The sequence below is a fragment of the Myotis davidii genome, unplaced genomic scaffold, assembly GCF_000327345.1.
Source record: "Myotis davidii unplaced genomic scaffold, ASM32734v1 scaffold540, whole genome shotgun sequence".
In the NCBI taxonomy this organism is placed as follows: Eukaryota; Metazoa; Chordata; class Mammalia; order Chiroptera; family Vespertilionidae; genus Myotis; species Myotis davidii.
The window spans coordinates 889924-905482 of NW_006292916.1; the positions used below are offsets into that span (position 1 = coordinate 889924).

Sequence of the window (15559 nt, forward strand, 5' to 3'; positions counted from 1 at the left end):
TAGAGAGAGAGAGAAAGAGAGAGCGAGAGAGAGAGAGAGAGAGAGAGAGAAAATTGTTGAGAGTGGTTTTCCCAAGGGAGTGGGAGAGGAGAGCAAGGTGAAGATGAAAAGGGATTTCACTTTTTTGACCTATTTACTTCTGCTTAATTATGATTTTTCAATGGCAATGTACCTGGTATTAACTTTACTCAGAAAGATATGCACAAAACCTTAAACAATGATAATCTCTGGGTAGTAAGAATGTAATTTTTTTCATATTTATATTCTCTAGTTGTATTAGTTATCTGCTTCTATATAACAATATCACCACAAAATTAGTAGCTTAAAACTACACATATTCATGTAATTGAAAAATTTAAAAATAAAAAAAATAACACAGTAAAAAGAAAAAGGAGGGAATGAGGTGAGTGAACCAGAGGTGGAAATAGAGATGCGGTGCAGGAAGTGGACAGTGGCTGGAGCTCCTTGGCCCCTCTTCCAGAGCCCCTCCCTGGGACTGTTTTTGGCTGCAGTGCTTTCTAAAGTAAGAAACCTCAACCATGAGTGACTAGGACTGCTCTCTCTTTGACTTCCCCTTGGTCACACTTCCCTTCATCTCAGGTGGCCCTGAACTGGCCAAGGATATTCTTGGGAAACTGGAAAGGGGAAGTTGAGTTGAAGATACATTTAGTTTGAGTTGAGAGGATTTATACTTGGGGGTAGCACACATAACGCCCTTGAGCCACAGTGACACTGCCCCTACTCTGACCCAAGACTGGCGTGGGGTGAGAAATCTGCAGGACCAAGTTGTAGGACCCACCCCAGAGCACAAGCAATTTCCAGCCCAAGGCCTAAGGCCTTGGACCTCTCATCTGAATCTACCCTCTTGTGGATGACAAGGTCCACTGCTGGGTGTACACCCCTGGGCCCAAGAATGGCCAGTGGCTCTTTCCATAGAGTATGAATGGAACATGGTCATGAATTGTGTGAGGTTCCCCAGTGTATTAGATGGAGCCTGGGGTGGGTAGGGAAGGTGAGGGTCTAACATTCATTGGGAATTCTAAATCCAAGCGCAATCTTTCCAGTCATTATGAAGGCATATTTTTCAAGAAAGGAGTAGAACATATTTTTTAATAGTTTATTGGCATGGTTTAGTGGCATAAAACAACCATATTATTATGCTCATGGCTTCTGTGGAACAGAATTTGAACAGAGCACAGCTTGTCTCTGCTCCACAATGTCTGGGGGTTCAGGTGGCAGACCCAGTGGTACAGTGACTATCGCTGGGGGCCACAGTCACGTCTGGTGGTTGGTGTTGCTAGTCAGCTGGGCCATGGACTATAACACCTAAGTGTGGCCCAAGCCTCCCTAAAGGGTGGCACCCACAGGGGATCGGAAATGCTTACAAGATGTGTCAGGGGCTCCCAAAACAAGAATCCCAGAGAACAAAGCAGTAGACACATTGTTTTTTTCTGATCTAGTTTTCTGTTGGTAACAACCAAGTCATAAGTCCTCCCAGGTTCAAGGGAAGGAGACACAGACCCCATCTCTCAATGGGAGGAGAATTTGGGAACCATGTTTTGAAAACACCACACATATTAAAATATTGTTAGCCAACCTGGTGTTCCTGGTTAGCTGCCAGAAGATTCAGAGAACATTCTAAGGAAACTTGAAATCTCCTGAAATTTATAGCTCATGCATGAAAAAAAATTAAAAGAGGTTTTCCTCTTAGTATATAACAAAATATCTAAAAGTTGTACCATTATCAGTCATGAATTTTTGAAACTGAAGGTTTCCTAAAATATCAATAATAAATACTTATTTTTGATCAACCTTGTTATAGGAAAGACTGAATTACATCTTTCTATTTATTTTATGAAAAATATGAAATGTTTACCACATGGAGAGGCAATAAAGAATGTGCTGCCCAAAAGTGCAAGCAATTTAGACTTTTGCATCATCTTATGGATATCCTTAAGAATATTCAGTACACAGAGTAGTAATGAATCCCAAAGAAGGAAAAACCAGCATAAGAAAGAGTAGCCCAGGAAATCTCTGTGGCAGATGAAGGAGAGACGGGATTTCAGCTGTTAGGAGAATGGAGGCTGAGAGCAGGGCTGAGTTAGCTGGTCAACCCGTATTGTTACTTACCCTTGACATCAGTTCCGATTGGCTCAGTCTCCATGCTGATTGGTCAGTGCCTGCCAAAGTTGTTGGTAAATATTTTGCATATCATTCCTGTCAGAGGGAACAGTATTAGCAAGAGAAACAGAGAAGAAATATTCTTGGCTCGTTTATCAAAAGGTAAGGGAATTAGACTGGCTTGAGTCCAGCTGGGGCAGTTACAGGAAGTATAGCTCTTTGATCACAGTAAAACCAGTTGTGAAGAATATTGGATGCCAAGCGAAGGAATTTGTACATAATCTTGTAAACAGTGGAAAGTAATGAGCTCCTGTTAAATAATGACCAAATGGTGATTTTTATTGTATTTTAGTAAGATTACTGAAGTAGTTGAATGAGGAAAAATGACAGACTCTTTTTAGGAGATGGTTGTCATAATCCAGGCATGAACTTATCAGATGTTAACTAGGGAAATAGGAACTTAGGCTTGTTTGTGTATCGCTTCCTTATCTCAAGTTTTGTCTTATTAGCTTATAAGGAATGAGGTATTGAAGGCTCCTACTGCCCCCTCTTTAAGTCCTCTGTTCCCCGCTCCTTCCAGCCTCTGCTGCAGAGCACATGCTGGAGCTCCTCTGAGAGCCTCTTCTCACAGCCCAGCTTCTCTAACGCAGTAAGTGGCTGGGATGTCTGGCCAACCCCCGCTGAGGAGTGCAGCGCTGTTAACATCCTCTGGAGCAGCCAGGCCTTTTCTCCCGACCTGCAGTAGACACATTTCATAAAGCTTCCAAAAGGAACTTTGGGGCCAAACGGTCACCTATAATGATGTGTTGACTTTCCTCCTCAGCCTCCCACCTCTTTCTGACATTCCCTTTTGCTCACTGTGACCACATTCCCCAAAAAAGCTACCCATACACAAGCCTTTGTACCACGCTCTTCTTTGGGGAAATCCAGGCCAAGCTAGAACAGGGTCTTTACTTCTAGTTCTTTTAAAGCCACCGTGATGGAACCGTAACGTTCTGCCCCATCGGGAGAATCAGTATGGCCAATAGCTAATATCTCCTCTGGGTCCTTTAATTTTTAAAAATGAGTGTGTAGAACTGATGCAGTCCTGTATACTAAGCAGTGTTTTTAAGCCTGTAAGAAGGGAATTTACAGTACTGGGAAGATTAGAGAATTTAGAACATTAAAATCTAGATTTGAACTTTTCCAGTTACCAAGTGAGTGATTAAGGCAAATCACATAACTCCTAATCTTTAGTATCTCCATCTGTGAAATAGGGAAGCTAGTAACTCCCAACCTCACAGGCTTCCTGTCAGTATCAACAGGACACTGTATGTGTGGGGGCATTTGCTACCCTGAGTGCTCCGCTTTCATCTCCCTCTTAGTTACACAGTCCCGGTTTTTGTTTGGATGGATATTCACCTTTCCCCAACTATTCCATCTTCACACTGTCCCCACTGCCTTGCCCCTGCTCTAGGGTAAATCTGATTGAGTAAATCTAATGAGACCAGTTACCATTTTCTGGACACTGTGACTGGAAAAATAAAGGGAAAATTTGTGATAAGATGTGGGAATGAAATTCCTTCACTCTTCTGAGAGAGCAATCAAAGGAGCTAGCTGTCTTTGCCCTGCATATGAACGGGACAGCTTGTGACTTCCGGACATTGCTAGACATCCTCTTTTGACCTAATGAGTGTCAACCTAAAACAGAAAGGAGGAATGATTAGATGACTGAACTTTTAAATCAAGCCACCTCCAATGCCCACATCGTGTCTGGTCTTTTCAGATAAGTGAGTCATTAAATCTTCTATTTAAGCCAGTTTGGGTCAGGCTTCCTCTTACCTGGAACAGAAAGACTCCCAACTGATACAATATGTAAACAACCTTTGTAATTTACAAATCCCTATAAAAACATTAGTTTTATTACTACTACTTAGCAAGAATACCTATATTTTGTAGAGTAGTATGAGAAAAAATTCTATCTTTTTATTTTAATTTAGTACCTTCTTTTGGAAAAAAATTAAATCACTACTTTATAGTATGTTCAGAAATAGATTCTAGATAGGTTAACTATATACATAAACAGAAACATTAAAAAACCTACAAAACTGAGCAAGTTTTAATATATATATGGTAAAAAGACTTTAAGATTTGTCTACATAAAAATACAAAAGCCGCTATGTGGCAAAAAAAAAAAAAAGGTGGCATAAACAAATTAAAATGCAAAGAACAAACTGAGTGGAAATATTTGGAGCTTATATGATAGATAAAGGATTGGTATTCTTAATATATAAAGATTTCTTGTACATCAATAAGGAAAGAAGAAATCTCAATAGAAAAATAGGTAAAAGATTTGATCCGGAAGTGTGAAGAGCATATGAAAAGATGCTGAGCTTAAGATCAAAGCAAATCAAGGGCAATCAGTTTAAAAATATTACTAATAATTGTAATAACTAATATATATTAAATGCAAGGCACTATAAGAATTCTCTCACAGAGATGTAGGTATAAGGATGATCATTATAGAGTTTTTAAAATGAAAACAACTTAAATGGCAAATAATAGTGTTACTGTTGTTAGCTAGTTATTAATGAAGAAAAGAGAGCAAAGGGAGTCAGACATTGATGAGCATGTTCAGCTGGGAAGCAGAGGCCTGTTTGCTTTACCAGGAAGCTACAGCTTCACACTTCCTCAAGGAAACCTCCAGTCCATGCCCCCCACCCCTTCCCAGATCATTGGGGGAAAGGGTAGAACAAAAGGGAGATAGGACATGCACAATAAAGTCAAAATGGTGCAGTGGAAGGTGCTGGGCGTAGAGGCTTGTCAGTCAAACCTGGGGGAAAGATCATTGGCTGGCCCTAGCCAGTTTGGCTCAGTGGATAGAGGGTCAGCCTGCAGACTAAAGGGTTCTGGATTCAGTTCCGGTCAAGGGCACATGCCTGGGTTGTGGGTTTGGTCCCGGGTAGGGGACCTGCAGGAGACAGCCAATCAATCATTATCTCTCATCATTGATGTTTCTATCTCCCTCTCCCTCTCCCTTCCTCTCTGAAATCAATAAAAATATATTTAAACATATACCATTTAAGGGGGGGAAATCATTGGCTAGGGCAGTGGTCAGCAAACCACAGTTCGCGAGCCACATGCGGCTCTTTGGCCCCTTGAGTGTGGCTCTTCCACAAAATACCACGTGCGGGCACGCACATACAGTGCGAAGTTGACTTAAAACTTTAAGTAAAGTTTATTAAGTTAATTTTAGGGAACGTTGTGGAGTGAAAGAAGATGTAGTGTTGAGGATTGAGAAAGGTATGTTGAGATGGTTTGGACATATAGAGGATGAAAGAAAGGAGATAGATGAAACAAGTATACAAGACGAGTGGGGATGGGAGAGTTGGAAGGGGTCGACCTCAGTGAATGTACCTCAATCAGATTGAGGACGTTTTTAGCAAAGGCCAGCTTAGGAGTACCCCAATTAAGTTAATAACAATGTACCTACCTATATAGTTTAAGTTTAAAAAATTGGGCTCTCAAAAGAAATTTCAATCGTTGTACTGTTGATATTTGGCTCTGTTGACTAATGAGTTTGCTGACCACTGGTAGGGGGTTGGAACCAATGCAAGCCCGTGAAAGTTTGAGAAACTGATTGGTTATTTTGAAAAAGCTTCTGGTTTCTCCCAAGCCTAAGAATAAGTAACTCCAGGTGAACAAAGACAGCATCTCTCTCTCCCTCTTTCTCTCTCTCTCTCTTTCTCTCTCAGTGACCCACGTCTGCCCTGTGCATTCATGTGCTCTCGCTCTCTCTAGTCATATGGCCTTACCAGAAGCTCTGTGGATGCCACACTCCAGGCTGAAGCCTGGGTCCAGCAGCAAAGTGAAGGACTGCAACCAGGAACACAAGCTAAGCCGGCCAAACACTGTACTGGCACAGGGTTCGGGACATTGCCTCTATTTCTGGCCCTGATTTTCCATGGCAAGATGGACAGAGATGGGACTTTGGAGTGGAACGTCTTTGATTTTGCTTCCCAAATAAATTTCATCACCAGACCTCATCCTCCCTTGTGGGTTCCTCTCGACTCCACAAGAACCACACTTCCATCAGCAACAATCAAAAATTGGTCAAATATGTTATGATACATTCCTATATTGAAATATGTTAGAGCCATTAAAATGGAATTGAAAGGCCTTTAAGTGTTAGCATGGAAATAAGTATGATATATTGTTTGAGGTTCTCAATGTATAGTGATCCCATTTATATTAAAATACATACGTGTTGTAGAAGACCAGAGAAAAACCAAGCAACACTTAAAGAAATGGAGTTACACAGCTTTATTATGCCGGCGGGCTCAGAGGAGGTTGCCTCTCAAATTCTGAGCAAACCAATATGGTGGAAGCCCCTCTTTTATCCCCTTTTGGTGTCTTTGTCCCCCAAATATGGATTACACTTCTGGACCCTTTCGGGCTTAGCTAAAAGCCCTAGGTGTTTGGGGGTCCTGAGACCATACCTAAGGGCCTGGCCTGGCACTAGCGCTGATAACCCCCCTCCAGAGGCTGTGTGCTATTCATGGTTTATGGCCTCAGGTCTTGCAAGACCATATTCTGGGAAAGGGACAGTGACTTAATTATAGGTTATCAAGAATGTACATTAGGTTATTGGCACAAATTCAGATTGCTAGCCTACCCACCACCCCACTACCCCCAAAAAAATCTTATTTTCTCCATCATAGGTACATGTACATTTAAAGTCTGGAAGTAAATATCAACTATTAGAAATGGTTAGCTCTTAGGTGTAGGATGGAATAGAGATTATTTTGTGTAAAATTTTTACCAAGTTAATGTACTATGAAATATTTTTGTTTTAAAATAAATAATTAAGCACGCACAAATCAGAACTGTGGGTTGGCTAATCTGTGGCCAACTTGATGGGAAAATATATCCCTCTTTGCCTTGGCTTCTGAATGCTGAGGAAGTGTCTGGAAGATGATAGCACCTCTCCTACTTGGGAAGGGTGAAAGGAAGGAAGAAGGGGGCAGCTGGTGATATTCATTCTGTGGTAGGCAGTTAGATAGTATGAGCAGAGCAAGGACGATGGGCCAAAGGTCACCAGGGCAAAAAGCCTCAGGTGTATAGCAAAGGACAACCCCAGGGTGACCTTTCCTCCCCTAGCATATCACTAGTCAAGCAGGTTGGACTCTCCCTGGCTTTCCATCCTAGAGATAACATCCAGGCCTCAGTTGTATCTCAGCTCCTGGCCCAGAAAAGCAGCAAAACCAAACAAGCAACCTCACAGCTGACATCCCGACCAGCTGCATTGAATAATGAGCCCTGCACTGATGTCAACCAACCAATCAGTAGAGCCCTAGACCCTGAAAGGATACACTGGAAAGCTGCTGAATATTCTATTAAGATCCTCCCCTGGAACCTCCCCTAACATCTCCTTAACACCCTTAGGACAGAGGACCCAGTGCGCTCTCCCTCCTGGGAGCCTGACCAAACCTTCCCCTTCCCCTATCCCCTCCCACCAGGCTCATCCTTTACCTCCCTCACTCCCAACCTCCAAGGGCCCTTCCTTTACCTCTCTAACTTGTTTCCTACACCCATTTATTCTATAGATTACTTCTTTTACCTCCGGAATTTTCCAAATAAATGTACTCTTATAGTTTGAGTCTTGGCTCTGAATTCTTTTGTAGCCAGAACTCAAGTGCCAAAGTTGCTGAACCCAGGTCTGGTCTGATGCCACTGGTCTAATGCCTACCTGGTGCTGTTTCCTCCCCTCCCCGCTCCAATAGTTCATTCATTCATTTATCAAACAAGGGTTTTTTTACACAGATAGACTAGGTCATTCTAAAATTTGTAAGGAAAGCTAAAGAAACTAGTATATCTAAAAAGTTTTCTAAAAAGAAGATTGGAGGATTCCTATTGACAAATTTTAAGACTTGCTATATACAGCACTGTAAGATGGTGTGATATAAGCAAAGGAACAGACACACAGTTCAATGGAACAAAATAGAGTACAGAATTTAATTTCCTGAATTTATTGGGCAAGCGTTCTCCATCACCTGAATTGCCAAGAAGTTGGTATTTCAAGGTAATCTCCTCTCCACTGATCTCATTATCCATGAATCCTATAGGGAGCATCTTAGAAGCAACCCCAGGACTAGATTTTCTTCTGTAAATTCAGTTACCTGCCCCCCAGCAGGCTGGTCCCTGTGGCACTACCTGGGGCACGGGGGTGGTGGACCCTCAGTGAAACCAGCATGGTTCTCTGGTATGTGAGCTTGAAAATGGCACATCCATTCTGCTGCAGTCTGTTGGCCAATAGAGGTTGTATAGCCATACAAGGTTGGGCGCCAGATGTTGGGGTCCAGCCCCAACAGGTCCAGGGGTTCCCCATAGGTGTGGACGGAGTCGGCGAAGAGGGAATGACACGGAGGCAGCATTCAAGTGATCATCATAACTAGGTTCCTCTAGCTAGGTTCTCCAGCCAGGTTCTTTTTTTTTAGGATGATTCTGATAACTTTATTTTGAATATTTTTGCTCAATATTTTCAATAATACAGAATTACCTCCTGTTTACCAGCATTTGGATGCATTTTTAACTTTATTTTTAAATACAATTTTCTCTTTGTAGCAGCTAGGCCCTGCCACCACTGTGCTTGGCTGAGTTCACAAATCTGTTGTAACCTGTAGCTTCCCTGTCACTTCTCTGGCTCTCTTCTCCTCCTAAGCTTTGTTTCCTGGCAGTAATTAAAACCTTCTGCCACTGCCATAGCTACTGCTGCTGCTGGACCCGTCATAGCCACCTTGGTTTCCTGGTTTGGCAAAGTATTGACCTCCACCACCACAAGGGCCAGAGCTTCTGCCTCCAAAGTTTCCTCCTTTCATAGGCCCAAAATTTGAAGATTGATTGTTGTAATTGCCAAAATCATTGTAGCTTCCACCACTTCCAAAACTGCTTCCATCATTACCAAATGCATTATAGCCATCCGCACTGCCACCATATCCACTGCCACCACAGCCACCTCGACCACTGAAGTTTCCTCCACGACCAAAGTTGTCATTTCCACCAAAACCACCTCCGCGGCCGCCTCCGAAGTTTCCAGAACCACCTCGACCTCTTTGGCTGGACGAAGTACTAGCCATCTCTTGCTTAGGTAGAGCTTTCCTTACTTCACAGCTGCGGCCATTCACAGTATGGTATTTCTGAATGACAATCTTGTCTACAGAGTCATGGTCGTCAAAGGTTACAAAAGCAAAGCCTCTCTTTTTGCCACTGCCTCGGTCAGTCATGATTTCAATCACTTCTATTTTCCCATATTGTTCAAAATAATCTCTTAGGTGATGTACTTCCGTGTCTTCTTTAATACCTCCGACAAAAATCTTCTTCACAGTTAGGTGGGCACCAGGTCTTTGAGAATCTTCTCTGGAGACAGCCCTCTTTGGTTCCACCACTCTTCCGTCCACCTTGTGTGGCCTCGCGTTCATGGCTGCATCCACCTCCTCCACAGTGGCATAGGTGACGAACCCAAAGCCTCTGGAGCGCTTGGTGTTTGGGTCTCTCAGCACCACGTAATCCGTGAGCGTTCCCCATTGCTCAAAATGGCTCCTCAGACTCTCATTGGTTGTTTCAAAGCTCAAACCTCCGATAAAGAGCTTCCGTAGCTGCTCTGACTCCTTGGGAGACTCAGACTTCGACATGATGACTACTACAGGGGAAACTCCAAGGATGCTGACTCTGCGGTGTTCACCGGCAGAAAGGAGTGAAGGAGTGATCTCAGGAACGAATCTCTCCAGGTTCTGTTTATTGTCTTGTTACATCTGTATTTATACCAGTTGATTTTAATCCTATCAATTTCTATTCCAAAGGTTAGGGGGTTTCTTATCTCCATTCCAGGGTGTAAAGGTTATCAAAGTCCTCACCTGGGGAAACAACCTTTCTCAGAGAGGTGGTCCTGTTTAAAACACATAGCATTAAGAGGGGGAGCAAACATATTAAGAACAGTATGCCATATACGCCAGGTCCCTTGAAACATATGCTGTGCAGATGTTTCTTCCCTGCAGCGACTGTGTCAAGCAGCAAGGATGGACTGGCTTCCGGCAAACAGTGTCAGTTGTGCTGCCACTGAGCCCCAGACAAATGTGCAGCAGCAGCAGATACTGCTTTGGCTATTCCCAGTTGGGAGAAAAATAAAGATTTTGAGGTAATTAGTCCCACTATTGTCCTTATGCCACAATCTGAGCCATCCATTCTCAGCAAATGAAGATGAGGGCGATGTTAAATACTAATAATTTTCATCAACAACAATATCAAAAACAAGAGGAGGCATTGACAGGACACCAGAGTTTATTTGAATGCCTACATGAACAGTGACTGAAGCAAGCCTTGCTCTCACATGAACCAATCTTCTAAGGTGCAGTATAAAAAGCCACATTCACTGTGCTTGCAAACACAGATATAGAGATAGACATATAGATAGATATAGATATATTTTTTGCAAGAGAGAGAGATGATATAGATATAGATTTTCTTGTAAAAATGCAATATGTTACTGAAATGCTCTCTATGTGTTTCTAGATAACACTTTCCCCCTTGTGCTTTAAGTGTACTGTGGAAGGAGGGACAATGCTGATTTGTTTAGAATATTTTCTTTTCTATGGCACTTTTTCTCTGTGGACATCTTTTGAAGGAGAAAGCAGGGCAAAGCTTCCCCTCCTATCTGCCCTTCATCTATCAAGTGCCCACAAGATACTGTTTACCTCCACCCAGCTGGGAGTCACCAGGTACAGGCTAATTCCCCATAATTTGATTTTTGAGAAAACTGTAAAGCACATAAAGGTATACTATTATATATGACATTTGCCATAGGTTTCTAAAAATACATTTAACAATTTAAGGAAGTTTCCTTCTAGGTCTAGTTTGTTAATTTTTTTTGAGTTGCATGTGTGGACATTGAGATGTTGTTAATGTGGCACATTACACGGGCAGAGATTCTAGCACTGAACTATCTGAACAAAGCCTACTTCACCTAATATATATATATATTTGTAAACTGCTAGATTCAATTTGCTAATATTTTATTTGGTATTTTTGCCACTAGATTTATAATTAAGATTGATGTATAGTTTAATTTCTTGCATTTTTCATATCTGACTTAAATATTAATGCCCCCATAATACCCTCTTATTCACATGAGGTGGCCACACATTTTAGTCAACTAGAGGGAAAAATTAAATCTTTATCCATCATAAGAAGCCAATAGATAAAGTAAAATTGATTAATCACAAAATAGCAGTATAAAAGTTGTTGAAAAATAAGGTAGATATGCCCTGGCCAGTTTTTCTTAGTAGTTAGAACATCAGCCCATGGACGGAAGGGTTGTGGGTTCAATCCCCAGCCCCAGTCAGGGTGCATGCCAGAGGAAAACAATCAGTGTGTCTCACTCACATCGATGTTTCTCTCCCTCTCTCTCCCTCCCTTCCCCCTTTCTTCCACCTCCCTTCTGTTTTCTGAAAATCATTGTAAAAAATATCCTTGGTTGAGGATTATAAAAATAATAAGGTAAATATAAGAAGAAACATCTGAAAAGATTGAAAGTGGTTGCCTCTAGAAAAAAAACAGTGATAAAATTGGCAACTGTTTGCTTTTGTTTTGTTAAAAAATAATCCTTTTAGCATTACTTCTTTTTAAACACTGTAGTAGTATTAATTGGATAAAAACTAAAGAAAGAATTTAGATCCCACAAAACTCAGACACAGTTATGGTCAGAATCTATTTTGAAATCTGTGACATCTTCTGTGAGGTTTTTTCTAGTGAACTCATCGAAGTCTTGGGGAGCTTTTTCCATCCAGCATACTTTGCATTTCCCTCTCTCTAAACACATGCGGGTTCTTCCCCCATCCTGAAGCATGCTAAATACTGGGCTTCTCCAAGCAAATGTTGGAAGACATTTGACCCCACCTCCCACCACCATTAGAAACATGCAATAAAATCATCTTTCTATTTGCTTTAAAATGTCCTATGAAGGACTTCTGGACTGGTTACAGAATTCTGTACAAGTCATGCACTGGTTGGGTAGGTGGGTTTTGTTTATTTTTTGGTTTTGGCATCTGGTTGAGTGAGTGGTCCTGTGGCTTTGCTGGGACAGCTAGTTCAGAACACAGTGATGGCTGCCTGCGGGATCCTTGGAGATGATGCCCTGGGAGGCACATCCTAGACTCAATCTGGGCTGGTTGGGAAGGGCCAGCCCTCTGTACATGCTGTTCCTGTCAAGGCTGAGCTGAGAGGAGTGTGTATCCACCACTGGTAGGATCATCATTTTAAAGCAAAATTCAGACTGGTGGAAGGCAAGCTGAAAACCAATCATAATAAAAGGTGTTCTTTTTTGCTTTGTTGTTGTTTGCAAAGAAAACTGAATTGTTTTTCATTAGACTACTTAAAGCAATAGCTTTTTAATTTTGTGGCATTTTTTAAAAATTGACACTGTTAGCATATTTGTTTTACCTTATAACTAAGCTTACAGGAGGCTACATTTTCTCTACATTAAAATTTGCCATTTATTTATCATTTAGAATTAAAGGTAAATAAAGAGCTTCACAGACAAGAAAAAGCTAAGGGAGCTCATCACCACCAAACCAATATTACATGAAATGCTGAATGGTATTCTCTAAGTAGAAGAGGAAGAGGAAGAGGAAGAGGAAGAGGAAGAGGAAGAGGAAGAGGAAGAGGAAGAGGAAGAGGAAGAGGAAGAGGAAGAGGAAGAGGAAGAGGAAGAGGAAGAGGAAGAAGAAGAAGAAGAAGAAGAAGAAGAAGAAATGTCAACATTAAAATGACAATAAATACATATCTATCAACAATTGGTTCTATAAATCAAAATAAATAAATAAGAAATTTAATGAACAAAATAAACTGGTGAATAAAATAGAGGCATGGAACCATGGAACAGACTAAAGACTATCAGATGGAAGGTAGGAGATGAGGGTGGGAAAAGATTAGCCAAAGATCTTACACACATACTAGTATATGCATTACCTATGGACACAGACAACACAGTGGTGAAGGCCTGGGGTGGGGCGGGAACCAGGTGGGAGGGGGTAATGTGAGGGGAGAGAAGAGGGACATCTATAATACCCTCAACAATAAAGGTTTAAAAAAATAGCCGAAACTGATTTGGCTCAGCGGATAGAGCGTTGGCTTGCGGACTGAAAGGTCTCAGGGTCGATTCCCGTCAAGGGCATGTACGTGGGTTGAGGGCACATCCCCAGTAGGAGATGTGCAGGAGGCAGCTGATCGATGTTTCTCTCTTATCGATGTTTCTAATTCTCTATCTCTCTCCCTTCTTCTCTGTAAAAAATCAATAAAATATATTTTTTAAAAATAAAAAATATATTAAAAAATAAAATTTACCATTCAATTAGCATCTAAGATTCACTGGAGTAGATTGCTGCTCCCTCCCCTTTTTTGTCATTGTTCTTATTGTTAATAGAGATAAAAACAGTAGTTATTAGCTTGGGGGGGCGGCACTTTTCATTGAGAATTGAAGCCACTGGGTTACCATCTTGAACTAGTGGGGAAACTTCTTAAAATCAGGATTGCAGACTCTCAGGATAAATCTATTTCCTTCCATTATTTGTTTTACTTATCAACCTTGTTGAAGAGTTCCAGACTAACCTTTTTAATCCCGAGGGCTGGTTGACTATGGTATTTAAAGGCTGTGATTGAGTTGAAGAGATGAATGTTAGGAAGGGGGTTGCCCAGGTCTGGGGACTATATTGACATTTGGGTTCTGATTAGATTGAAAGGGCAATTAGAGTAGATGTGGCTGGACTATAGTTGATTGGATTAAAGTGTAGCTGGTTGGGTTGTCTAATTGAAGAGCAATCTGATTTTTGTTATGTCTAACAAAGGCAATTATGTGAGGACCCAGAGAGTAGGGAGTATCGGTAACTGTGTCTGTGGGTGTGGAAGGTGCTAGAGGCTTTCTGTGGGACATTTGAGCAGATCTCAAGGGCTGACACCCACGATGGAGAGCAGGACTTTCTAGGAAGTTATGACCAAAGATTATGAAAGGACAGCTTCTGTTCAGGAACAGAGAAAAGTTCAGGGTGGTTCTGCACAGTGTGGAGTACAGGCAAAAGGCTGGGCTCCGTTATTAGAGACCTGGGAAGAAAAATGAAGAATTTCAATGCAATCATAAAAGGAAGAGTGGGAGGAGTTTCAAGTAGGAGAGTGAAATTACCAGGCTTCTTTCTCATAAGGATTACTGAGGACAGCATATAGAAGATAGACGAGAATGAGATACTGGCAATAGGGCACCTGGGACTAGGCATCAAGTAGGGGGATGGGAGCACAATTTCTGGGTTAAGGCAAGTGGTGGGAAGGAAGAGATGAAGGACATAGTTCAGGGAAAACCCTAGATTCCTGCCTGGCCAGTTTGGTGGGTGGTAGCACCACACTATTTCTCCCTGGCATCAGATGTTTTGTTGTCATTTGTTAAAGGGATTTGGACTTTAGCTGATTTGGCTCAGTGGATAGAGCATTGGCCTGAGACAAAGAGTCTCAAGTTCAATTCTGGTCAAGGGCACGTACCTTGGTTGCAGGCTCCTCCCTGGCCTGGGGCTCATCAGGAGGCAGCCAAACGATGTGTTTATCTCACATCAATTTTTCTCTCTCTTTTCCTCTTCCTCTACTCTCCCTAAAAATCAATGGGAAATATCCTCAAGTGAGGATATTTATAAAAGTGAGGATATATATAAAAGCCTAATATGCAATTTGTCCCCATGGGAGTTTGACCAGGAGACTGATTGCTCACTATGATGTGCACTGACCACCAGGGAGTGGTGTGGAACAAAGGAAAGGAGGCCCTGGCCAGCAGTTGGAAAGCCCTGATCGCCCTGATTGCCAGCCAGGCCTAGGGACCCTACCCATGCACTAATTTCGTGCACCAGGCCTCTAATCCTATATAACAAAGAGGTAATATGCAAATTGACCATCATTTTAACACACAAGATGGCCACTACCCATGTGGTCAAAGATGGCTGCCCCCATGTGGACACAAGATGGCCTGCAGGGGAGGGCAGTTGGGGGGGACCAGGCCTGCAGGGGAGGGCAGTTAGGGGCATCGGGCTGGCAGGGGAGCCATTAGGCATTGATCAGGCTGGCAGGGGAGTGCTTAGGGGGTGATCTGGCTGTCAGGCAGAAGTGGTCAGGGGCAATCAGGCAGGCAAGCGAGTGGTTGGGAACCAGCAGTCTGGATTGTGAGAGGGATGTCCGACTGCCGGTTTAGGCCTGATCCTTGTGGGATCCCAGATTGGAGAGGGTGCAAGCTGGGCTGAGGGGCCCACACATGAATTTCATGCACTGGGCCTCTAATCTACACTAATAAAAGAGAAAAATGGTAATTGGCGTACGACGCTACCCTTTTCATTGGCTAATCAGGGCTATATGCAAATTAAACACCAACTAAAAT

General features: G+C 42.2%; 1 protein-coding gene across 1 annotated transcript; it reads right to left on the reverse strand.

Annotated features, from left to right (window-relative positions):
* Window positions 1-8720: 8720 nt before the first annotated feature.
* LOC102769113 (heterogeneous nuclear ribonucleoprotein A1-like) lies at window positions 8721-9791 on the reverse strand. The gene has a single exon (XM_015565718.1). It carries the CDS (start codon window positions 9789-9791, stop codon window positions 8841-8843), a length of 951 nt encoding a protein of 316 aa, XP_015421204.1. The 3' UTR covers window positions 8721-8840.
* Between the last annotated feature and the right edge of the window lie 5768 nt (window positions 9792-15559).

Excerpts from the sequence above, each read along its gene's own strand:
- LOC102769113 (XM_015565718.1), bottom strand. The coding sequence starts at position 9,791 with ATGTCGAAGTCTGAGTCTCCCAAGGAGTCAGAGCAGCTACGGAAGCTC.